Here is a 27370-nt window from a genome sequence, read left to right as displayed (position 1 = left end):
ACTTCCAGTACAATTTGCAGATCTTTCAATTTTGTTCACTTCCATTCACATTTAAATAATATATATATGGGACGCCTGGGTGGCTCAGTAGTTAAGCATCTGCCTTTGGCTCAGGGAGTGATCCTGGTGTCTTGGGATTGAGTCCCCTATCGGGCTCCCTGCCTCTGCCTATGTCTCTGCCTCTTTCTGTGTTTCTCATGAATAATAAAATCGTAAAAAAATATATATATATATGTATATATATATTTACACACACACACACACACACACACACACACACACACACACACACACTAAAGGTCTTAGTTCCCTAACCCATGTTAACCAAAGGGAGCACTTAGTTAAAATTCATATATTTAGGGATGCTTGGGTGGCTCAGTGGTTGAGCATCTACCTTTGGCTCAGGGAGTGATCCCGGGGTCCTGGGATCAAGTCTCACATCAGGCTTCCCACAGGGAGCCTGCTTCCCCCTCTGCCTGTATCTCCATTCTCTGCGTCTCTCATGAATAAATAAAGTCTTTAAAAATAATAAAATAAAATTCAGATATTTGATGGCTATACTATTATTACTGTTTTATCCATTCTGGTCAAATAATGTGGCCTATAGGTTTTCTGCTTGCGGGGGGGAGACGACTAAATATTAGGAAAAATATTCTTACCTCTTCTTGTTTGATAGCTGTGCTTTCAACTACTCATCATTATATCCACAGGGTTTCTGACTGGCATTAACTTTTGTACAAGCATAGAAGATGATGTCTGAAGGAAGACTATCCACAAATTCTTCTTTTTTTCTTTTTAAAATTCCATGCTGAATAATGAGGGATGAGAAAAGCTTTCCTATACTAATTACATTCATTTCTCTTTTTTTCATTATGAATTCTTCGATTTAGACAAAGATAAGCAACATGGTTAAAATCCCTTCCGCAAACAGGGGCACTTGGCTGGCTCAGTCAGAAGACTGTGTGACTCTTGATCTCACAGTCATGAGTTCAAGCCTCACACTGGGTATAGAGATTACTTAAATAAACTTTAAAAAAAAATCCTTTCCACAAATAATAATAAAGGTAACTATGAAAAGGAATGTATCAATAATATAGTAGACAAGTTTTACTAAACATTTACTATGTAATAGGAATAGTTCTAAGCACTTTACATTTATTAATTCATTGAATCCTCACAACAAACCAATACATACAGCATGATTATCTTTAATAATACATAGGAAATAAAAATGCCACTAACATATATAAGTAAAAAGTAAAAACAAAACAAACAAAACTGGAAAGATAAACAACACTTGGATAACAGCAGTTAATTACCTATCTAGTAGGAGACTGAGGTGGATGAAAATGAACAAAACAGTTTACAGAGAGAAAAGGTGCATAATTTCAGCAATTAAAATAGATCTTTTAAAAGACACAAACAAACATCCAAACATAAATTTTGGGTCATAGTAATCAGGGCAGATTTAATAACTGCAAATGCTTAGATGCAAACAAAACACAAGTAATAAAGTCATTTAAAAAAGCCATTAAGTATATAGAAGTCATTTAAAAAAATCTGTATTTACTGAAATGGCAACCATATATTTTGGCACGATCAAAACAGGCAAAGGGATAACGTGCATACTATGACTTTGAAAACAAAGTCTGGTAGGATTTGCTCTACTAACTTAAGAGTAATCATTGATAGTTGCTATGATTACTGATAATCTTGGCTTTTTAGTTTCTGGTTTCCTGATTTTCTGAAAACACAAATCTGTGAAATGAAACAAAAAATTATTACTGACTTCAAAAACAAGGTTATAATTCTACAATTAAAAAAATACAAGGTCACACAATTTTAAACAGTGCAATATTGATGTATGCACAAATATATAGATCAGAGAAGAAAAATACAAGCAAATATAAACAATAATATAATGTCTCACCCAAAAAGGTAAAACAAACGAATGGGGAAGAAAAGAATTATTGAACAACTGCCCAAGACTGGGGAACAGGGGGTGGGCAAATGTCAACTTAGAATCTTAATTCATAACTTAGAGTGAAATACATTTGAATTAAAAAGAAATGTAAAATAAAATTTAAAAAGAAAAAATAGTGAAAGAGTAACTATCAAACGAATTATTATTTTTTTGTTTAAAGGTGACAAAAGCTTTAACTTTTATTATTCATCAGTATGAATTCCCTGATGACGAATGAGATCTGAGCCACTACTAAATGCCTTCCCACATTCCTTACAGTTATACGGTTTCTCACCAGTATGAATTCTCAGATGTCGTGTAAGGTTTGAGCATTTATTAAAGGCCTTTCCACATTCATTACATTCATATGGTTTTTCATCTGTATGAATTCTCTGATGTTGAAAAAGTTGTGAGTTCTGGGTAAAGGCCTTCCCACATTCAAGACATTCAAAGGGTTTCTCACCAGCATGGATTCTCTGATGTTGACGAAGTTGTGAGCTCTGAGTAAAAGCTTTCCCACATTCCTTACAATCATAGGGCTTCTCCCCAGTGTGAATTCTTTGATGATTAGTAAGTGCTGAGCCACTACTAAAAGCTTTGCCACATTCCTTGCACTCATAGGGTTTTTCACCGGTATGAATTCTCTGATGCTGAACAAGCTTTGAGCTCTGAGTAAAAGCTTTGCCACATTCTTTACATTCATAGGGTTTCTCACCTGTATGAATTCTCACATGTTGAAAAAGTTGTGAGCTCTTAGTAAAGGCTTTTCCACATACTTTACATTCATAAGGTTTTTCACCAGTGTGAATTCTCTGATGGTCAATAAGATTTGAGCAATAACTAAAGGCTTTCCCACATTCCTTACATTCATAGGGTTTCTTACCAGTATGAATTCTCTGATGTTGAGAAAGGTATGAACTACAACTGAAGGCTTTGCCACATTCCTTACATTCAAAGGGTTTTTCACCAGTGTGAATTTTCAGATGTCGAGTAACATGGGAGCCACAACTAAAGAATTTCCCACACTCCTTACATTCATAAGATTTTTCACCAATATGAATTCTCTGATGTTGAATAAATTGTGCATTCTGACTAAAGACCTTTCCACATTTCTTACATTCATAGGGTTTCTCTTCATTGTTAATTATCTGATGCAAAGTAAAGAATGTCTGTTGAATAAATGTGGGCATATATTCATGAGAGAATATTTCTTGGTTGAAATGCCCACTTTGATATCCCAGTTGTTTTTCAAAGTGGTTTCTATATTCCAAAATGTCTCTAAAACTGGAGTACTCAAGGCCATGCTTTGTAAGTCCCATTATCTCCCTCTGGCATGATTCTATTTCATAAACTTCCTTCTTCAGAGACAGTAACTTGGTTTCACACATTGATTCCAGATCTGAAAGAAAATAAAATGGTAAATATATTTTTTAAACATTTTATTTATTTATACATGAGAGACACAGAGAGGGTAAGACAGAGGCAGCGACACAGGCAGAGGGAGAAGGAGGCTCCATGCAGGGAGCCTGATGTGGGACTCAATCCTGGGTCTCCAGGATCATGCCCTGGACTGAAGGCTGTGCTAAACCACTGAGCCACCAAGGATGCCCAAAATGGTAAATATTCTTCACCCCTCCACTCCCACCACCATTTATGAAAAATTAAACTTTAATATGAGAAATGGAAAAATTAAAGTGAAAATAATATCTGGTAGTAAATAACATATAGTTCTCAAGTATATCTGTTTAATCTGAAAATGGACCCAAAAATGCACTGAAATTAATGAGATATAATGCAGAATGCAGAGGGAGGAGACTATAGAAAAAGGAAACCACAGTGATTCTCAAATACTGATGTGGATCAGAATCATAAGGAAAGGACAGTAAATATATAATACTTGGGCATATGAAAAGATTACAAGTTGTATATACATCTGTATAAGCATGCATGTGTGTACATGTAAGAAACCAAAGTGGACCATCATACCATATGTATTACAAAAAGTATTAAAGACCTTTAATAGAGGTCAGAAAATTATTCCACTCCCTGAGAGGAATAAATGCACACAGGGGAAGATTCTTGGGCTCTATAGTATAATAAAAAATAAATTTGGTCTTTGTCCCTTGTTTCTAACACAGAGCTTCAAAAACCCTTGGAATTTCCTGATAGGAGTGTTTTTTGCTATGAGGTGACTCATGGCAGATCCCTAGATAGCTACAGGATGGGGTTCACCAGAAAGATCTAGCATGTTGTTAGGAGATTGGGACTTTCGGCTACTGGACCTCTGGGGAAGAGAGAGAAGCCAGAGATTGAACAACCAATGACACTCACTCAATCATGCCAATGTGATTAAATCTCAATAAAAATTCTGGACACCAAAGCTCAATGGAGCTTTCTGGTTGGTGAACACACTTGATGTGCCAGGAAAGTGACACACTTTCAAGGAGAGGACGTGGAACCTCTACATCCGTAAACCTACTAGATGTTCCTTAAAATATATCCTTCAAAGTAAAATTGCAATTTTAAGTATATAACTTTCTGGAGTTCTGTGAATCACTCTAGCAAATAATTAAACTTGCAGAAGCTGTGAAAATCCCCAAATTTATGGCCAGTAGCTCAGACATGCAGGTGTCTAAGAACCCTGAGACTTGAAGCTGGCATCTACAGTGAGGGCAGTCTTGGGGCACCTGGATGGCTCAGTCAGTTAAGCGTCTGGCTTCAGGACACCTGGGTTGACTCGGTGGTTGAGCTTCTGCCTTCGGCTCAGGGTGTGATCCTAGAATCCCAGGATCGAGTCCTGTGGGATTGAGTCCCACACTGGGCTTCCTGCATGCATTCTGCTTCTCCCTCTCCCTGTGTCTTTGCCTCTTTCTGTCTGTCATGAATAAATAGATAAAATCTTAAAAAAGAAAAAAAGTGTCTGTCTTCAGTTCAGGTCATGTTCCTAGGTTCTTGGAATACCAGGCCCACATTGGGCTCCCTACTCAGTGAGGAGTCTGCTTCTCCCTCTTCTTTTCCCTCTGCCCCTTCTTCCATTCATGCTCATGCATGCACGCTCTCTCGTGCAAATAAGATCATTAAAAGAGTAAAATAAAATAAAGTGAGGGCAGCCTTGTGCAAACTCTGTTAACCTGTGGGGTCTAGGTTAACTCTGGACAGTTAGTGTCAGAACTGCAGCACTCCCAGATGCAGTGGAAAATGAACAGAATCCAAAATAAGGATCTATTGGCCGAAATTTGAAAGAGATTACAGAAGGCTAGCCAAAAGGGGGGCAGAGCCTGAAATAAATATAAGGTATTTAACTAAGTTTTTAAAAAAGATTTTATTTATTTATAAGAGAGAGAGAGAGAGAGAGAGAGAGAGAAAGGCAGAGACACAGGCAGAAGGAGAAGCAGGCTCCATGCAGGAAACCTGATGTGGGACTCAATCCCAGGTCTCCAGGATCACACCCTGGGCTGAAGGCAGGCGCTAAACCACTGAGCCACCCAGGGATCCCCAGTACTGAACTAAATTGATGTGACTAGCAGATACGGAAGACTCAGAGTATGTTATGTTTTGATGGTTCAGTAAAAATACCATTTGCTTTGGAATTTTGTGGTGCTGATCTTGGGAGAAGAGAGAGACTTGCTTATGTACTACTGCAGGGGCTGAGAGAGGAGGCAGCTAAAGTTTAAGGCAGACAGAAAGAAAATAAGACACAGTGTAAAATACTGTCATGGAAAGATAATAGAAAGTGAAAACAAGCTGACTAGCGAGGAATTCCAACTCTGATTCTTCTACCAGACTTTTACATTATTTGTTCCCTCACTTCCTGCAGGTCTTGGTTTAATATCACCTCATCAAAGAGGACTTCTCTAACTTCTCTTCATATCACATACCACCACCTGACATTATAACATATCTATTTTTCTTAAGGATTTTATTTGAGAGAGAAGGAGAGAGCACAAGCAAGGAGAGAGGCAGAAGGAGAGGGAGAAACAGGCTCTCCACTGAGCAGGGAGCCTGATGCGGGGCTCCATCTCAGGACCCTGGGATCATGACCTCAGCTCCAGGCAGACCCTTAACCAACTGAGCCACGCAGCTGCCCTCAAAATGTACCTATTTTTTCTCTCTCACCCTCTAGAACACAGGCTCCAGAAGAGCAAAATTTTGTTCAATGATATAATCCCAGCAGTGGGACCAATATTTACTATACAGTTATGCTATTCTGGAGCATTTTTTTTTTTAATTTATTTATGATAGTCAGAGAGAGAGAGAGAGAGAGATGCAGAGACATAGGCAGAGGGAGAAGCAGGTTCCATGCACCAGGAGCCCGATGTGGGATTCGATCCTGGGTCTCCAGGATCGCGCCCTGGGCCAAAGGCAGGCGCCAAACCGCTGCGCCACCCAGGGATCCCCTTCTGGAGCATTTTGGATAAGGTAACACTTTATCCTAAATCTCCCCTTCTTGACACCTCTTCCTTCCTATTACAGCCTTTTTGGTTTTCCCAACATTGTCATCATGGAAGATAACTACAATCACCTGCAAAACTCCAAACTATTATTTCAGTATGGATTTTCCACTTCTGCATATTTAGCCTCTGACTTTCTGTTATGCTCCCTGATTCTCTTTACTAGAGTCTACTTTGTGGAAATTCTTTATGGATATATTCTAGCACTACTTTTTGATGCCCAAGTTCTTAATAGCTGACACAATTAGCAAACTATAGCACCTGGCAGACTCCCTTGCACAAATCAGTAAATGAAAAACACTGGGTAAAGGAAAAATGTGCAACAAACTGATGAGTCACTGGCAAGTAATATCCATGAAGACATGGTGCACACACACATTATTTTGGGGGTGGTAACCAAGAAAAACATTTAGACAAGTCTAAGAGGAAGAAAAGTTAGTAAGGATCTAAATCTAAAATATGGTCAAAAGCGTTTTATTGGAGGGGAAGTGAAGGGCACTTCCTACTTGAAATTATGAGGTGTGTTGGAGAAGAAAAGCAGGAGTAGTAAGTGAGAGAAGGAATGAAACAGCTCATTTGTAAACTCCTGCTAAGAGGATTTGGTTATCCTCACAAGCCTAGATAATATCTCAAGGTGTTGAGTTTACCTGTAGTGCCTTGCTCCTGCCCAATCATTTCTCACTCACCTGAACACAGGCCTCTTGTCAGCTCTCTGCCAACCATCCAGGGCTCTTTTCCTTGTTCCAGTAAGGAGATAACTTGAGGCTTAGGAATGTAAAGTCCTGCTCACAAGAAAAGATATGGGACATGGTTATGCTGTGGGTAAACCAGATCTGGAAATCAGATCCAGTCCCTTGATGACCAAAGAGGAGATGTCACTACAGGAACAGCCAAAGAAAGAGGATGAAGCTTCTGCCACAGTCACTGGAGTTGCCCATTTCCAACTCTTCCTTTTCACTGCAGCTCAAACCACTTATTTGGGGATAGGGAGCAGAAATTCAGCCGGTAACTCGAAAAGCAGCTGGGAAATTCACTGTGGAAGGAACATTCCAGAGGACAACTCTAAACTACTGGTATAGAAGCCCTTACCCATTGACAGCAGATTGCTATAGTTCTCCAACATCACATCTCTGTACAAGTCTCTCTGACCAGGGTCCAGGCACTCCCACTCCTCCTGTGAGAAGTCTATAGACACATCACTGAACATCACTGATCCCTGAAACAATAAACATATATATTATTTGTGTAATAAAAGTAATTCAGACATTACTGCACTTGTACCATGGGTTAAAGTAAATGAGTGACTGTATTGTTATCACTCAGAACTAGTATCTTTGGGGATCCCTGGGTGGCGCAGCGGTTTGACGCCTGCCTTTGGCCCAGGGCGTGATCCTGGAGACCCGGGATCGAATCCCATGTCAGGCTCCCAGTGCATGGAGCCTGCTTCTCCCTCTGCCTGTGTCTCTGCCTCTCTCTCTCTCTCTGTATGACTATCATAAATAAAATAAAAAAATAAAAAAAAAAGAACTAGTATCTTTGGATCTTAAAAACAGATGCAAGAGTAATTAGTTTATTTTATAATAAGATATCTAGAGGATACATGGCTAGCTCAGTTGATAAAGCATGTTGACTCTTGATCTTGGGGTTTTAAGTTCAAGGCTCATATTTGGTGTAGAGAGTACTTAAAAAAATAAATCTCTGGACAGCCCGGGTGGCTCAGCGGTTTAGTGCTGCCTTCAGCTCATGGCCTGATCCTGGAGACCTGGGATTGAGTCCCACGTTGGGCTCCCTGCATGGAGCCTGCTTCTCTCTCTCTCTCTCTCTCTCTCTCTCTGTGTCTCTCATGAATAAATAAATAAAATCTTTAAAAAAATAAATAAAAATAAGTCTTTAAAAAAATCTATGAATAAACTTTTTTTCTATGAATAAACTTAACCAAAAATGTGAAAGATTCATGCTCTGAAAACTATAAAATACTGATGAAAGAAGTTAAAGACAACAAAAACAAAAGGAGACATTCTGTACTCATGGACTATAAGAACAAATACTATTAAAATGTCGATAATACCCAAAGGCAATCTACAGATTTAATGCAATCCCTATCAGGGATGCCTATACCTAGGTGGCTCAGCAGTTGAGCATCTCCCTTCGGCTCAGGGTGCGATCCTGGGGTGCCAGGATCAAGTTCACATCAGGCTCCCTGCATGGAGCCTGCTTCTCCCTCTGCCTGTGTTTCTGCCTCTTTCTTACTGTGTCTCTCATGAATAAATAAATAAAATCTTTAAAAAAATACAATAAAATAAAAATAATAATGCAATCCCTATCAAAATATCAACAGTATTTTTCACAGAAATAGAACAAACACTCCTAATGCTTGTATGGAACCACAAAAGACCCGAATAGCCAAAGCAATCTTGAAAAGGAAAAAAAAAATGGAGGTACCACAATTCCAGGCTTCAAGTTAAGTTTTAAAGCTGTAGTAATCAAAATAATAATAAAAATAAAATTAAATTAAAAAATAAAGCTGTAGTAATCAAAACAGTATGGTACTGGCACAAAAATAGGCACATAAACCAAATGGAACAGAACACAAAGCCCAGAAATGAACCCAAAATTATATGATCAATTCATCTTTGACAAGAGGAAAGAATATACATTGGGAAAAAGACAGTCTCTTCAACAAATGGTGTTGGGAAAACTCAACAGTTACATGCAAAAGAATGAAACTGGACCACATTCTTACACCGTACATAAAAACAAACTCAAAATCAATTAAAAACCGAAGTGTAAGACCTGAAACCGGGATCCCTGGGTGGCGCAGCAGTTTGGCGCCTGCCTTTGCCCCAGGGCGTGATCCTGAAGATCCGGGATCAAATCCCACGTCAGGCTCCCAGTGCATGGAGCCTGCTTCTCCCTCTGCCTGTGTCTCTGCCTCTCTCTGTGACTACCATAAATAAATAAAAATTAAAAAAAAAAAAGAAAAAAGAAAAAAGACCTGAAACCATAAAAGTCCTATGAGAGACTACAGGGAGTAATTTCTCTGACATCAGCTGTAACATCTTTCTAGATATGTCTCCTGAGATAAGAGAAATAAAAGCAATTAAAAAAAATATTTTATTTATTCATTCATGGGAGACACAGAGAGAGAGAGACAGAGACATAGGCAGAGGGAGGAGAAGCAGACTCCATGCAAGGAGCCCGATGCAAGACTCGATCCTGGGACTCTGGGATCATGCCCTGGGCCGAAGGCAAACACTCAACCACTGAGCCACCCAGGCATCCCAATAAAAGTGAAATTAAACTATTGGGACTACATCAGAATAAAAAGTTTCTCCAAAGCAAAGGAAACAATCAACAAAACTAAAAGACAACCTACTAAATAGGAAAAGATATTTGCAAACATATTTGATAAAGGGTTAGTATCCAAAATACATACAGAACTAATAAACCTCAATACTCAAAAAACAAATAATCCAATTTAAAAATGGGCAAAGGCCCTGAGCAAATATTCCTCTAAGGAAGACAGACGGTCAACAGACACATGAAAAGATGCTCAATATCACTCATTATCAGGGAAATACAAATCAAAATCACAATGAGATATTGCCTCACACCTGTCAGAATAGCTAAAATCAACAACACAAGAAACAACAGGTGTTGGCGAGGATGTGGAGAACAGGAATCCTCTTCTACTGTTGGTGGGAATGCAAACTGGTGCAGCCACTTTGACAGTATGGAAGTTCCTCAAAAAAAATTAAAAATAGAACTATCTTATAATCCAGTAATTGCATTCTGGTATTTACTCAAAGAATACAAAAACACTAATACGGGATGCCTGGGTGGCTCAGCGGTTTGGTGCCTGCCTTTGGCCCAGGTTGTGATCCTGGAGACCCAGGATCGAGTCCCGTGTCAGGCTCCCTGCATGGAGCCTGCTTCTCCCTCTGCCTGTGTCTCTGCCTCTCTCTGTGTGTCTCTCATGAATAAATAAATAAAAGCTTAAAAAAAAAAAAACACGAATTCAAAGGGAGACATGCACCCCTATGTTTATAGCAGCATTATTTATAATAGCCAAATTATGGAAGCAACCTAAGTGTCCACTGATAGATGAATGGATAAAGATGTGACACTAATATACAATGGAATATTATTTAGCCATAAAAAGAATGAAATCTTGCCATTGCAATAACATGGATGGATCTAGAGAATATAATGCTAAGTAAAAAAGCCAGTCAGAGAAAGAAAAATGCCATATAATTTCACTCATACGTCAAATTTAAGAAATAAAATAAACCACCAAAGGGAAAAAAAACAACAACTCTTAACTATAGAGAAAAAGCAAATGGTTACCAGAGTAGAGGTGGGCAGGGGGATAGGTGAAATAAATGAAGGGGATTAGGAGTACACTTATTTTGATGAGCACTAATATATGGAAATATTGAATCACTATATTGTACACCTGAAACAAACATAACATTGTATGTTAACTAAAAATGGGGGGTTTAATCAGTTTATTTTATTTTATTTTATTTTTAAATATTTTATTTATTTATCATGAGAGACACAGAGACAGAGACATAGGCAGAGGAAGAAGCAGGCTCCATGCAGGAAGCCCGATGTGGGACTTGAACCCAGAAATCCAGGATCACGCTCTGAGCCAAAGGCAGGCATTCAACCTCTGAGCCACTCAGGCGTCCCTAATCAGTTTATTTTATATTAAAAACAAACAAGTTCCTGACTCTATTTGAAAAGGCCTACAAATAATAATTAATCTAGTAGGAATAAGCACCTCTGGTATCGAGATTATAGTCCTTAAGCATCATATTCAAATAAAAGATGACTTCAGGATTGAGTCAGAAATGCACAGGATGAATCTGAATATTCTCTTAAATCAGAAAGCGAATTAAAAAAAAAAAAGCGCGAGCTACCAAAAATTATTAGAATCACGTTACAAAGACTTAGACACCAACTTGAGGAGTCTCTCAATGGCCAAAAATGGTATCATTTGAGGATCAAGTATAATGTACTGATACATAAAAAAATGTTTAAATCGGGATCCCTGGGTGGCGCAGCGGTTTGGCGCCTGCCTTTGGCCCAGGGCACGATCCTGGAGACCCGGGATCGAATCCCACATCGGGCTCCCGGTGCATGGAGCCTGCTTCTCTCTCTGCCTCTCTCTCTCTCTCTCTCTCTGTGACTATCATAAATAAATAAAAATTTAAAAAAAAAAATGTTTAAATCATGAACTCATAATAGTGAATAAAAAACTACTGGTCACCTTTTTAGGAATCTAAGAAACCAAAATCATTGTTCAAATATTCTTTCCTAGACAGACTATCCTTCAGGGTAACCAAGCGGTTGATGAGAAGTTTGCTTTATAAAGAGTATTTTACCTAATCTATGAAGAATGAAAGAATTAAAATATCATTCTGCAACCTCTAACTTAGACAGTAATCATCAACAGTATATAACATTACAAAAAGAAAGAGAACCGATATAATGAGCCTCCTGATGGAATCACATATCACCACCTATAACATATTCATGACAAAAAAAAAAAAATCCCAACTGAATCTGATCAATCATCTAGATTTAACTACCAATTTTCAGGAAACATTTAAACGATGCCACAGAGATGCAATCAGCAAAATTCAAATAGTGGACAAATGAGCCATTCCTTTTTGAAAACAGAAGGGGTACCTACAAAGTAAGAGACTCAAAAGACATCAATCAACTGCAGTGCACAGTCCTTATTTGGATTCTAACCCAAATAAGTGATTAAAAAATTCAACAATTATGAAAATTTGAACACTTGCTGGATATTGATGATACTAACAAATTATTCCTAACTTTTATAGATGCAATAATGGCATAATGGTTGTTTTCACAAATAATCCTTATCTTTCAGAAATACATACCAATTTGTATTTGTTTCAAAATAATCCTGTGTGTAGAAGAGAGGGTACGGTAGTGTGCAAGGTATCAGTACAAATGAAACAAAACTGACTTGGAGTTGAAGCTGAATGGTGAGTATATGGTATTTTGTAACTCTTCTAAATTTCCAATGTCTGAAATTTATTATTATCAAGTTTTTCAAAGGTTGTTGATAGAGAATAGAATATCTGTAAGGCTCTAATTATATGTATAGCATTGATTTAAACAAAATTGTGATATAACTGTTGTGGGAAAAGGAAACAGAGTGATATGGCACATGTAAATCTACACATACCTTGTAAAAAAAAAACCCTGCAAAATGTCTAAAAATTTAATCAAGAAATAGCAATATAGGAATATTAATTAAAATATGGATATACTCTATTGGAATCAGCTAAAAAAGATGCAGGTATCTCCCTTTAGGGAGTATTTTTATTTCTGAGATAAAGAAAACTGGCGATTCATATAGAAGTTCCTCATGACCCACACTTCCTGTCCAACTTCAAATTGAACTTGTCTCCTTGGATGCCCTAATAGTCACAGAGATATATCAGGACCAGCTACCAACCCCACAATCTTCCAAGCTGCATAAACTGGGAGATCTTGCAACAGTTTAACATTTGGAGCTACCACCATCACTTCCTATCCTATCTCACTGGTAAATACCAATTTGCATTTACAAATTGATTATTATTTAAAAGATTATCTGGTTAGACTGAGGGGAAAAAGAAACCTAGGATTCTGAAGGGGAAACCTGATAGCCAGAAATGTCAGGAGTAGGAAAACAGATACTTGTATGATAATTTTTAAAAAATAATTCTTTTTAAAATCTGAAACTGTCAGGAAGGTTAAGTGTTGGGGCCTGGCGGGAAGGGAAACTCCTCAAGATGGCGGATACCCCAAAATGGCTGAGGTTCCTGTCACCACCTCCACTTGGGACGCCAATGGACCAATGACCTGCTGACAGCTTGACACAGACCCTTACACCTCTCCTTTAGACTTCCCCAACGGAACCCATTGCCCTTCAAACCCCAGAGGACTGGCGATCCTTCCTTTGGATAGTGAGGGTCACTCTGACTGGCTGGATTGCAATCCTTCCTTTGCATATGAGCCAACCAATAGGAAACCGTTCTGCCTTACAACGTTAGTTATGTAAACCCCCTACCACCTTGTCTTGGCGCGACTTCCCCGACTCACTCCCCCCCCCCACCTTAAGTCGTGGAAACTCGCCCGAGGGTGCCTGCAATAAAACCTGTTCTTGGACCCTCGCTTGCCTTGGCGGTCTCATTTCCATTTAGTTACTAAAAAACCTAACAGTAAGAAAAAGCATCAACTCACCTGGGCCATGGTTTTCAGTATTGCAGGAAATGATCAGTCCTCCTTGGGGCTGTTTTCCTGAGAAAGGAGAGTATTTTGAGAAAGCAGGACTGGGTAAGCAAGAAATGCTCTAGAAACCACACTGGCTTTACAGTATTCATTTGACCACTCTGGGTCTTATGATGTAACTGTGGTCAGTGGGAGTATGGGATAAATCCTACCTCTTCAACCCCAAAAGCCCCAGGCTAGCTGTAGTAAAACGGATTCTGACTAGCGGATTCAAAGGAATAGACTCCGATTCCCTCTCCTTTTTCGGATTAACCCAGGTTCTTGCCTCAGCCAAAGAATTCAGGCCAGACCTTGTCTCACTTCAGTGATGTTGTTCTGAACCCAAGGCAGAGCTGCTATGACCTACCTGAGCAGATTCCTCCTCTGCAGCCCTCACTCAAGTCCTCACGCAGATTCACCCAAATGGTACTCTTTGGCCAGGAACGGAGTATGCTCTGATCAGGACTAAGACTTTCCTAATGAAGTCTTCTCACTTCCCAAGCCCAAGCCAGTGGGTCAACTCCCAACCCCCAGAACCCCCACTGCGGCATACATAGAGGCACTCCTCATTCTTATGCTATAGGTCTGTTTTAAAACAAAATTAATTTTGCTTATAGGTTTTTGCCATGCAAAACAAAAGTGTCAACTTTTATAGCTTTTGGGTAAGAAGACTTTTCTTATGTATATTTATATAAATTTCTCTGTTTAATGCTTTGTCATACTTAAGACTTTAATCAATTATTATTTTATTTTGGTATAGTATTTAATAAAGATGACAGTATAAGATTATAAATTATAACTTTATTTCAGTATAATTTATGACTTAGGAATCCTACTTAATTTCTCTCACAGGAGGCCGACTACCCAAGTGTACCAAGGTCACATGTGAATAATATATCTTACTTAAAATGCACTATTATTTTATATGCCACTAAGAAAGATAAAAAGTGTATTAGATATTACCTGACTTCAGATACATTGAAATGAGGGGGGCAGTGAGTCTTCAGCAGAGGACTACAGCATTGATTTAAATGCTATACCATTATCACAGATGGTACATGTTTGGATTTACTGTGGTTCTATTTTGGTTCAGTGTTTCATCTTTATTCTCTGGCCAGCATCACACTCACTGCTTCCATTACATACCTATTAGAATGCCCAAATTCAGAATACTGACAACACCAAAGGCTGGCAAAGAGCAACAGGATCTCTCATTCATTGCTGGTGGAAATGCAAAATGATACAGCCATTTTGGAAGACAGTTTGACAGTTTCTAACAAAATAAAACATACTCTTGGGATGCTTGGGTGGCTCAGCCATTAAGCATCTGCCTTCGGCTCAGGGCATGATCCTGGAGTCCTGGAATAGAGTCCCACATCGGGCTCCCTGCATAGAGCCTGCTTTCTCCCTCTGCCTGTGTCTCTGCCTCTCTCTCTCTCTCTCTATCTCTCTCATGAATAAATAAATAAAATCTTAAAAAAAAATTAAACATACTCTTGGGGCACCTGGGTTGCTCAGTGGTTGAGCATCTGTCTTTGACTCAGTTTGTGATCTCGGGGTCCTGGGATCAAGTCCCACATGGGGCTCCCCTCAGGGAGCCTGCTTCTCCCTCTGCCTGTGTCTCTGCCTCTCTCTCTGTTTCTCTCACGAATAAACAAATAAAATCTTTAAAAAATAATAAAATAGACATACTCTTATATGATCCAGGAACAACACTTCTTAGCATTTACCCAAAGGAGCTGAAAAATTATGTCCACACCAAGACTTGCACAGCAGCTTTATTCCTAATTCCAGACTTGGAACCTTTAGTAGGTTTGTGGTTAAATAAACTGGGGTACATCCAGAAAACAGAATGTCATTCAGGATAAAAAGTGAGCTATGGAGCCATAAAAAGATATAAAAGAAGCTTAGATACGTATTACTGTAAAAAAAAAAAAAAAGCCAATATATACTATATGACTCAAACTATATAATACTCTGGAAAAGTAAAACTCTGAAGACAGTAATAAGATCAGTGGCTACCAGGGGCTTGGGAAAGGGGGGGGATGAATAAGTAGAACATAGAGGATTTTGGAGGCACTAAAACTACTCTGTATGATATACTATAATGATGGATACGTGTCATTATACACTTGTCTTAACCTACAGAATGAACAAGAATGAACTACAATCTAAACTATGAACTTTGGATGATCATGAAGTGTCAATATAGGTTCATTGGTGTACCAAATGGGGGCACCTGGGTGGCTCAGTTGGTTAAGTGTCTGCCTTCAGGTCAGGTCATGATCCTGGGGTCCTCCCTGCTCAGTGGAGAGTCTGCTTCCCCCATCTCTCTGCCCTTCCCCCCACCACTCGTGCTCCTTCTCTCTCAAATAAATAAGATCTTTTTTAAAAATAGAAAAAAGGAAAAAAAAAAATAGAAAAAAGGGATACCTGGGTGGCTCAGCAATTGAGTGTCTGCCTTGGCTCAGGGCGTGATCCTGGAGTTCCGGGATCGGGGTCCTATATCGGGGTCCTATATCGGGCTCCCCGCAAGGAGCCTGCTTCTCCCTCTGCCTATGTCTCTGCCCCTCTCTCTCTTTGTGTCTCTCATGAATAAATAAATAAAATCTTTTAAAAAATAAAATAAAATAAAAAATAGAGAAAAAATTAAAAGCCTTTTATAAAGAAAGTGTACCAAATGTACCTGGTGGGGAATATTGATAATGAACGGAGAGGCTATGGGTATATGTGGGAAATCTCTGTACCTTCCCCTTGATTTTGCTATAAAACAACGTCTTAAAAAAAAGTTCTGGCTCTGAAGCCAGACTGTCTAGATTAAAAATAATAATAACCCCACACTACTCATCTTTTTCAAGTTTCCTGATATTCTGATTTCCCATATGAGCATAAATTGTTTAAAAAATATATTAGTATTTTTCTTGAGGCTGCATAAAATGAATATGTTAACTTAAGGAGTTCTGACACCTTTATGATATTGAGATACTCTCCCGGAACATATATCTTTCTATTTATTCAAGTCAATGTTTGTGTCCTTCAGCATACTGAAAAGTTTTCCTCAAGTGTAACATGCTCATTTCTTTTTCATATTATTCCCGTATCTTATAATAGTTTTGTGCCTATTATTCATTATATTTATAAATAATACATAATTATATAATTATAAAAATTAATAAACATAATTATAAGTATATACTTATTATATATAAATGTATTATATATTATTTACTTATAAATCTTATTATACTTTTCCCAGTGTATCTTCTATTTTGTTTTAAATATACAAAATTCTGGATATTGGCTGTGTACCTTTTTGAATTCTACTTTATTTGTAATAGTTTTCAGTCTATAACAGGATGTTAAACTTTGCCTCTCCCATTCTTGATTTAGAAGTCCTGAAGAAGAGCAAGTCAATAGGAGCCACAAAACTCTGCATTCCACAGTGAGAACCCTGGCCATTGTTTTTGTTTTGTTTTGGTTTTTTGGTTTTTTTTTTAAGATTTATTTGAGAGAGTACAAGTGGAGAGGAGGGGCAGATGGAGAGAGAGAAGCAGACTCCCAGCTGAGCAGGAAGCCTGATGTGGGGCTCATCCCAGGACTTTGGAATCATGACAGATGATTTGGCAGATGCTTAACCAAATGAGCCACCCAGGTGCCCCAAGAACCCTGGCCATCTTCTGTATCGTGCAAAAGAAACTGGCTGCAAATTGATTTTGTGCCCTCAGTTCAATTCGACATCTAAAGGTGTTTCAAAGATTGGAGAGTGCATAGGAGGAGGCTGTCTTTGAGATAAAAATCTGTTTTTGGAAAGCACCGGTGTGCTCTGTATTCCTCCTACCTTACAGAGACAGAAAAGAGGGACCTCAGTGCCGCAAGACTTTCAAGTGGAATGTGACAGTTCTTGGGAAATTTTTCCTTGTGTTCAAGTTTAGAGGGCACAAAAGACTGGGACCTCATTTTCTCTTGGAACTAGATATGGGCCCCACAGGAGGACCCGGCCTGCGTCTGGGTTTATTCTAGGCCTACCAAAAGGATTTCCAGCTCTACAGATGAGCTCCATGGAGGACAGATGCCCAAAGCCTGAATGAATGTAGGAACTGTAAGCAGCCAGATGGACTAGAGCCACTGCACTCTCCTGAGAAAGAGTTGCAAACATGCCCCAAGGCTATAGAGAACTAGGGTCCCTAAAATTAAGATTTTTCTTTCCCTCTCTTTTCACTGCTCCCCACTTCAAGGAATTGTCTAGCCAAACAGAGAAGTTTAGGAAAAGGAAAAAGAGGGACGCCTGGGTGGCTCAGTGGTTGAGCATCTGCCTTAGGCTCAGGTCTGCCTTAGGCTCAGGTTGTGATCCCGGATCTGGGGATAAAATCCTCCCAGCAGGGAGGGAGCCTACTTCTCCAGCTGCCTATGTCTCTCCCTCTCTCTCTGTATCTCTCATGAATAAATAAATAAAATCTTAAAAAAAAAAAAAAAAAAAAAAGAAAGGATAAGGAAAAAGAGAAGCAATCATCAAGCTTTCTCACTGGAAGAATCTAGCTCAAGGAACCAGGAGGTTAAATTTTTTTTTTTAAGATTTCATTTATTTATTCATGAAAGACACAGAAAGAGAGAGGCAGAGACACAGGCAGAGGGAGAAGCAGGCTCCTTGCAGGGGGCCTGATGTGGGACTGATCCCGGAATTCTGGGATCACACCCTGAGCCAAAGGCAGGCGCCCAACCACTGAGCCACCCAGGCATCCTGGAGGTTAAACTTTTAAAAAGAAAGTTTAAAAAAATAAATAAATAAAAAATAAAAAAATAAATAAAAAGAAAGTTTATGGCATCAATTAGTAAAGTGAAACAGACATTCTAATTACTGAAATGAGTCTGGTTTTGTGACTAAAAGAAACTAGAGGATTATTTTCTGTGACTGAAACATTTATCCACAGGCAGGAAATCAACTGGCCCAGAGAAGCTTGACAGAAGTTACCGGGGGGGGGGGGAAAATAAAGCAGTTGTTTTCTAGTTGTTTCCTATGGAGTGATGGTTTTCTAATGGACTTAGGGGGAAAAAAAAACAAAAAAGGTTCAATAATACTGCTGATGGTGCTTTCTCCCTAATTTTACTATGAATGCTTCTGGTATTTCTCAGTTAGGCATTAGGTTAGTTTTCTTTCTTTTTTTTTTTTTTAAACCTTTTAATACTGAAATCCCCCCACACACACAAAAGTAGAGTTTAAATAGTATGAAAATCCTCCATGTACCATTAACTACTAGCTTCAATAATTATCAGGTCATGGCCAATATGGTTTTATCTAGACTCTTCTCCACTATTTTTAGGTGGCTTTGATTTTTGTTTAAATAGCTTTATTGAGATATACTTAATATATTATATAAACCAGTCTTTAAAATATATAAATATAATAATAAAATATATAAATAATAAAATACAATAATAAATAAATAAATTAAATAAATTAAATAAATAAATAAAATAAATAAATAAATAAAATAAAATAATAAAATATATAAATTCTACATTTTTAGTATACCATGATCTAATTTTAGAACATTTTCATTTCCCCAAAAGCCCATTAACAATCTCCTTTTTTCCCTCCTCCCTTAGCTTCAGCCCTAAGCAGACACAAATCTACTTGCTGCCTCTATGGACTTGTCTAACATTGCATATCAATGCATATAAATGGAATCCTATGGTATGTGGCCTTTCGTGACTAGGTGTTTTCCATTTATCATGTTTTCAAGGTATATCCATATTGTGGCATGTTATCAGAACTTCATTCCCTTTTACTGCTGAATAATATTCCATTGGAATGGATCACATTTTGTTTATCTCTTCATCAGTTGGTAGACATCTAGATTATTTCTACTTTTGGCTACTGTGAATAATGCCGCTATGAACATTCATGGACAAGTTTTTGTGTGAATATTTGTTTTCAGTTCTCTCTCTCTCTCTCTCTCTTTTTTTTTTTTTTTTGTTTGGTTTGTTCTTGTTTTGTTTTTAGTTCTCTTGAATACATACCTAGAAATGGGACTCCTAAGTCAAATGGCAATATTTTGAAGAACTGCCAAACCGTTTTCTAAAGAGTTGAACCATGCTGCATCTCACCAGTAATTTATCAAAATATTTATCTTGTTACTATCTTTTTTTATCACAAGCATCCTACAAGATGGAAGTGGTATCTCATTATGGTTTTAGGTTTAACTTACATTTTCCTTAAGACTAATGATGCTGAAACTAACTTTTAAGAACCCAATTCTTGGGATGCCTGGGTGGCTCAGTGGTTGAGCATCTGCCTTTGGCTCAGGTCGAGATCCCAGGGTCCAGGGATCGAGTTCTGCATTGGACTCCCTGCATGAAGCCTGGTTCTCCCTCTGCCTATGTCTCTGCCTCTCTCTCTCTCTCTCTCTCTCTGCCTCTCATGAATAAATAAATAAAATCTTTAAAAAAGAAAAAAAAAGAACCCTAGTCTTTAGAATTCTTTTAAAGATTTTATTTATTTGAGGGACGCCTGAGAGGCTCAGTGGTTGGGTGCCTGCCTTCGGCTCCAGGTGAGATCCCGGAGTTCTGGGATCAAGTCCCACATCCGGCTTCCTGCATGGAGCCCTCTTCTCCCTCTGCCTGTGTCTCTGCCTCTCTCTCTATCATGAATGAATAAATAAAATCCTAAAAAAAAAAAAAATTGCTTTAAAAAATATTTAAAAATAAAATAAAATAAAAAAAATAAAAAATAAAAAAATAAAAAATATTTTATTTGAAAGTGAGCGCGCACGTGCGCACACACACACAGACATGCATGAGCAAGCAGAGGGGCAGAGGGAGATGCAGACTCCCCATTGAGCAGGGAGCTGGATCCTGGGACTCCTGTGTCTCTGGGATCATGACCTGAGGCCAAGGCAGACCCTTAACCAACTGAGCCACCCATGAGCTCCTTTAGAATTCTCTCCTAATGTAATTTCTACTACAGTCCATTACTTTTCTGAGAACATTCCCATTCCTGTAGGAAGAGGCAATAACTCTTACTTCCTATTAAGGATAAGGAAATTGAAAGTGGGGTGAACGTTCTGAATGGCTAATGGGAGAGGGAAACCAGTACATCTTTGCATGGTTTTGGCCAGAAGAAAGGATGGTGGAGGTAATTAAGACAGAAAGAGTTTAGGCCCAATAAAAGTGGGGAGACTAATGCTCATCTTGATTCTCTTCAGGAAACTCCAGGATTTCAGTTTACTTTTTCATCCACACCACCCCAATTATTTTAATCTGGGGTGCTTTGGTGGCTCAGTCGGTTAAGCATCTGCCTTTGGTTGAGGTTATGATCCTGGAGTCTGAGCATCAAGTAATGTGGGGGTCCCTATTCAGCAGAGAGCCTGCTTCTCACTCTCCCTCTGCCCTTCCCCACCCCACTGCTCATGCTTTTTCTCTCTCAAATAAATAAACTTTCTTAAAAAAACTACTTTAATATAGAATAAACCTGCTCAAAACACTGAGTGCTAATCTTGATAAAATACTATATGTATTCTAACTCTCCTACTCTTGTGCTTGCTGTTTTTTAGATAAATAGAGTCATAAGCAAATAGCCTTATGAAGTCAGAGTCACCATGGGAGTGTTCAGTCACTGCATAATGAAGCTAATATTTAACAGCTGCATGTACCTGTCACTGCTCCCAACCACTTTCCTGAGGAAGAAGGTGCCTATCTGCATATATAATTTAAGTCTTGTTTGATCATTAAAAAAAGCAAATTTTGCTCATTGTTCCATAATAGACATCTATTGCGGAAACATCTCAGATTTAATTACTCCCTCAATTAATTGCTAACTCCTCCCCTCAATAATCTATCCAAGTATGAGAAAATTTTGAAGGTTGAAAAAAATGACTTATAAGAAAACCAAAAAAGAAAGAAGACAAGAAGATATGAACACTAAATCTTAAAAAGAAAACTTTTGAGCTGTGGCACCACTTAAAATAGTCCGACAATAGCAGCACATTTGTTCAACAGAAACTCTCAGGTATAACATAGTCATCTATATTTGGTCTTTTATTCAATTCCAAGAAGGAAAGAAGAGAAGCGAGGAACAGATAAAAGAAAAGAGAGTTCCTAAATAATAGCTAACTTCACACCTTAGAACAGAAAATAATTTGCAACATTTTGCTGCTGTTGCCAAAAGATGATACTCTCAAAAGTATCAGAAGCTGTGCTGAAAAGATTCCTTGTAAGAATCTCCTAAGGGTTGCCTGGCTGGCTCAGTCATAGAGCACTTGACTCTTGACCTCAGGATGAGGAATATGAGCCCCACATTGGGTATAGAGATTACTTAATGTTTTTTTAAAAAGTCTCCTAATAGGGGCCCTCACTAGCAGTATAGTGAAACATTATTCAACAATATACTATGAATATTTCCCCTGCCACTCCTCCTTGTACTATGATGGAGTCCATAACAACCATCAGTTAATTAAAACATTGAAAAAATGCTTTAAATCCATAATACCATGTGAGAGAAAAATAAAAAGTGCACAAAAAAAGGTGAATAAAAATACCTTTTTTTTTTTACTGGCTATAATTAGTGAGTGATTATATGTGTGGTTTTTTTCTTGTCTTACTAGTTATATTTCTAGTATAAGTGTTTGTTTCTACTTGTATAATCTGAAAAGTATAAACTCAAGGAACTTCGAGCTCCACATGGGGCTCTCTGCTCAGCAGCAAGTCTACTTCTCCCTCTCCCTCTGCTGCCCCTGACTTATGCTCGCTCGCTCTCTCTGTGTCAAATAAATAAAAAAAAAAAAAATCAAAATCTTTAAAAAGAGAGGAAGGAAGGAAGGAAGCAAGGAAGCAAGGAAGAAAGGAAGGAAAAAACTGTACCAAAACCAGGTAGGACCCATCACACATGTGGCCTCACATATAACCCTAGATAGAAAGGGTATTCCACAGTTAGTTGGCACAAGTGAGCACACACAAATCCAAGTAGAAATAGGGTACAATGAAATAATAAGCAAGCTGAATGTTCCAAATGAGAGCTCACTGCATACTCAATCCATTATCATCTAGGAAATTAACATTTTATTAACAAAATTAAATCCTTAATAATTAAATAGCGATATTAGGAAAATCTACGTTTCTTAAAAACTGCCTAGCCTAGCTCAGTATGACAGGATGATGAGTTGTGATGACATTGCAGACCATGCAAAGCTTTAAGCACATACCACATCCAATAAAGAAAACTGAGTTACAAAAATAAAAATCTATATTAAAACCCAGAAATTTACATGTCTGATGACATATAAAAAGGGACTCAGCATAATGATCACAAGGCTCAGGTTCTTTTTTTTTTTTTTTTTTTTTTAGGATTTTACTTATTTATTCATGAGAGACACAGGCAGAGGGAGAAGTAGGCTCCCTCTGGGGAGCACCATGCGGGACTCAATCCCAGGACCCTGGAATCACCACCTAAGCCAAAGGCAGATGCTCAACCACTGAGTCACCCAGATACCCCTTAGTATACTTTGTCTTAACATCCTGAGATGGGTGTGTGGGTGGCTCAGTCAGTAAACATCCGACTCTTGGTTTTAGCTCAGGTCATGGTCTCAGAGTCGTGGGATTGAGCCTCGCCTCAGGTTCCATGCTCAGTCCCTCTCCTTCTGCTGCTACTCCTGCTCTTAGCTCTCTTGAATAAATAAAAAAGGGTCTTAAAAAATCTTGAGATGGGGATGCCCGGGGGGCTCAGCAGTTGGGCGGTTGCCTCTGACTTGGGTTGTGATCCCGGGTCCGGGATCGAGTCCCGCATCAGGCTCGTGCGAAGAGCCTGCTTCTCCCTCTGCCTGTGTCTCTGCCTCTGTGTGTGTGTGTGTGTGTCTCGTGAATAAGTAAATAAACCTTAAAAAAAAAATTCTGAGATGAATACAGAGGTCATTAATTTTTCAACATTCTTCTTTACTAGTTTATGCATTTATAGCTATATTATTTCCCTCAGGTTCAACTTTAGCAACACCACACATTTTGATATGTACATCTGAAGATAATATACATTGTAGTTGGAAAGCACACTGTTCCACATATGTCAATTAGGTTAAGTTTGTCAATTATACTGTTTTGGTATTATACAGCTTTACTGGGTATATACTGTTTGTTCTAACAGTGAAAAGTGAGAAAAATGCTAAAATCCCCTACTTTGATTATGATTTGTCCACTCCATCTTTTATTTCTGTCAAATATATTTGAAACATTTTACAAAGGTAACTATTTAGGACTATAATATTTATTGGTAGACTTTCATTATAAACTATTGTTCTTTCTGGCAATGCTTCTAATGTCTTTTCTGACACAATGAAGTAGGATCTTAAATTGATAAAATCATTTAGGAAAACCATGATTGTATATTAAAGCTGAATATATGCATAACCCACAACACAAATATTTTATTCCTAGGGATATACCCAACAGAATGCATTCATATGTGCACCAAAAGACATGAAGAATATTCAGGGTAGCTTTTTTCATAATGGCCCCAATTTAAAATCTTGAAAATTGAAATGCCAATCAATTATGGAATTGATAAATAAATTGTGTTATATTCATGCAATGGCATTTTAAACAGCAATAATAATGAATGACCCACAACAACATGGAACATGGATGAATCCTGTATATTCATGCTACATAATATTATTACATATTACATTCATTCATATTACCTGTGAAGTATAATGTTAAACAAAAAGAGCCAAGCACAAATTGTGTGATACTATTTACATAAAATTCCAGAACAGATAAAATTACTCTATGGCTGTAGAAGACAGAGTGATGGTTATCTTTGGGAGAGGTGAGTAGTGTAATGGATGGGTCAAGAACTGGGCTTCTAAAATGCTGGTAATGTTCTATTTCCTAATCTGATTTGAGATCTGGCTAAATGAATATGCTTACTTTAAAAAATTCATCAAGTCATATGCTTTGATTTCTGTATTTTTGGAATGTATGTCATACTTCATAAACAATGTATCTTTGTATTAGCAAATAAAAAAATTAAAATACCAAGTGACCAAGTATTAGAGAGAATACAGATGACTATGCTGATAAACTGCTGGTAAGAATTTAACTGATACAGGGACACCTGGGTGGCTCAGTGATTGAGCACCTGTCTTTGGCTCAGGGCATGATCCCAGGGTCCTGGGATCAAGTCCCACATCAGTCTCCCCACTGGAAGCGTGCTTCTCCCTCTGCCTGTCTCTGCCTCTCATGAATAAATAAATAAAATCTTTTAAAAAATCTAACTGGTCAACCATATTGAAAACCAGTTCAGCATTATCTAGGAAATTTGAAGATACACATAAATCCTACGGCCTGGCAATTCCATTTGCATGTTTATACCCTAGGAAAGCATACCTATGTGTAGCAGAGTACTTATAAAAACATCTTTACAGCAGCCCTTTCAAATAAGTCAAAAACAGAAAACAACCAATGTTCAAATATATAGCCTTAGTTTATGACCAAAAGGATAATAAGCCTAAGAAATAAAATATTGTTTAAAAAAGACAAGACTCAAAACAACATTACCCAGCACAATTTCATTTCTATAAAGATAAAAAGACAAAACCTAACTATATTACTCAGGAATGTGTAGATATATGATAAATGGGGTTTTTTTTTTTTTTTTTAACATCGAGAAAATACATTATCACCAAAGTCAGAATAAGGATTACCTAAAGAGGTGAAGAGAATTAAGTTTATTCTGGGGGCAGGAAGAAGAGAGGCTTTTGGAGGGCTGACACAAGTTTTTGTTATATAGAAGTTCAGCTATATAATTCTTAAATTGTATGTCTATATCTTAAGCACTTTTGTGGATGCATGCAATATTCAGTAATTTCTAACCAAGGAAAATTAATTAATAATAGCTATAAATTTTAGTGAAAACAAAAAAATGTGAGATGATAAATACTACGAGATTTTGATCTTGAACATAATGTATCTTGTATGTACACAGGAAATGTGTTGGAAGGAAATCAATTAAAATATTGACGATGGTTATATCTGGGTGGTAGGACTTTACTTTTGTTCTAACTTCTTATTTTCCAAATTCTTTAAAATAATCGTGTGTGTGTGTGTGTGTGTTTAAAAAGCAAAAACTTAATACATTGGAGAAATTGAGATGTTTTCTCAATATGTGAACACTATGTAGAAGGAAATGATGGGAAATGCTGGGATCTGTGGGCCTACCCCTAGGGCTTCCCATTCTTTCCTTTTTTTTTTTTTTTTAAGATTTTATTTATTCTTGAGAGACAGAGACACAGGCAGTAGGAGAAGCAGGCTCCAGGCAGGGAGCCCGATGTGGGACTCAATCCCGGGACTCCAGGATCACACCCTGGGCCAAAGGCAGGTGCTAAACCGCTGAGCCACCCAGGCTGCCCCCATTCTTTCCTTCAATGGAGATTTTTCCAGCTCACATAGATGATTCTGAGTTAAACAAGGCCATCCAGAAGAAGAAAAGCTTAAAAAGGAAACCCCTTCTATTTGGCTTCTTAAACAGCCATTCCTCCTCCTTCCTTTGGGGACCTATCTGAGAAAAGCAGAGCTGAGGAAGGAGAAAGGAATCATGAGATGCCAGACCCTTCTTGCGGCGAAGACTGACCAGGGAGGTAGCAGCTCTGGACTCACACCTACCAACCCCAGAGAGAGGTCGGAGTCTAGGCTGTACGGGGCATTTCTGTCTGAGTATGTCAGAAGGGGAGAGGTCTCTGCTATTCAAGACCAAAATCTTGTCCTGACCTCACACAACTAGTGGGACAACACATACTGCCACCCTGGCAACAGTTACAGACACCCTCCTACTGCACACACGGTGCCACAAAAAGTTACATGATCGCACTCCCACGTCCTCACAAAGTCACAGACATCCAGGAGGCTCAGTGTTGCTAACATTCAACCCAACCACACACGCTCCTCAGATAACTCATGGCCGCACAATCACGGATTCTACACAAAATGTCACACAAAAGGAAAGCACATACGAACAGACCCACGGTGGGGACAGTCACACCTACACCCATTGAGCTGCACAGTCAGAACCACAAACCTACAACAGGGATACCCAGCTACACCTGCAAACAGAGGTCCGCGCATGGTCAGTCGCAATGACACACCCACCACAGGGGCCGACAATCACACCCCCACACGGAGCGCCGCAGAGTCACCTAAGGTCACAGTCGCACACATGGAGTCCTGTTCCTCTGGTCCGTTCCCCCAATCCGACCAACTCAAAGGCGCCGGAGACTCCAGATTCGCCCAGAAAGCCCCTTTAGGCTGCCCCTCCCCAACCCAGAGACGCATCTGAACAGCCTGGTCGAGCCCCCAAGACTTAGGCCTCTCACCTTGCAATTCCCCTTGCTGGGAGGCCGAGAGTCAAGCAGGCGAGTGAAGGAACGGCCCTGCTCCCCCGGGGGCCTCTGGGAAATGTAGTCAGGAAGCAGGTCGGCCCAGACAATATGGCGCCTGGCGCTTCGATTTCCTGCTGGCGTATAAACCTAAGCTGAGCCGATATCCCTGCTCCCTTCTCCAGATCGCTGCAGAGGGTCTTCTAGATCCAAGAGCAGTCTCCGAGTCAGGTTCCCACAGGAGACATCCCACACTCCCTGGAGATAAGCTTCCTCCATGGGCCCTGCCAGCCCCCGGGAGC

The 27370-nt window shown here is 38.8% G+C and overlaps 1 protein-coding gene across 1 annotated transcript; it reads right to left on the bottom strand.

Moving 5' to 3' along the window:
* Positions 1-1135: 1135 nt before the first annotated feature.
* Positions 1136-27370, bottom strand: LOC121485473 (zinc finger protein 383). The gene is made up of 5 exons (XM_041745921.1): positions 27066-27370; positions 13684-13740; positions 7504-7630; positions 7101-7196; positions 1136-3362 (listed from the first exon to the last, which is right to left on the bottom strand). Exons 2-5 carry the CDS (start codon positions 13690-13692, stop codon positions 2167-2169), a joined length of 1428 nt encoding a protein of 475 aa, XP_041601855.1. The 5' UTR covers positions 13693-13740; positions 27066-27370; the 3' UTR covers positions 1136-2166.

The sequence above is a fragment of the Vulpes lagopus genome, chromosome 2 (assembly GCF_018345385.1).
Source record: "Vulpes lagopus strain Blue_001 chromosome 2, ASM1834538v1, whole genome shotgun sequence".
NCBI lineage: Eukaryota > Metazoa > Chordata > Mammalia > Carnivora > Canidae > Vulpes > Vulpes lagopus.
Note: the sequence above shows the minus strand (reverse complement) of the source record. Positions and strands in the feature narration are given on the sequence as shown.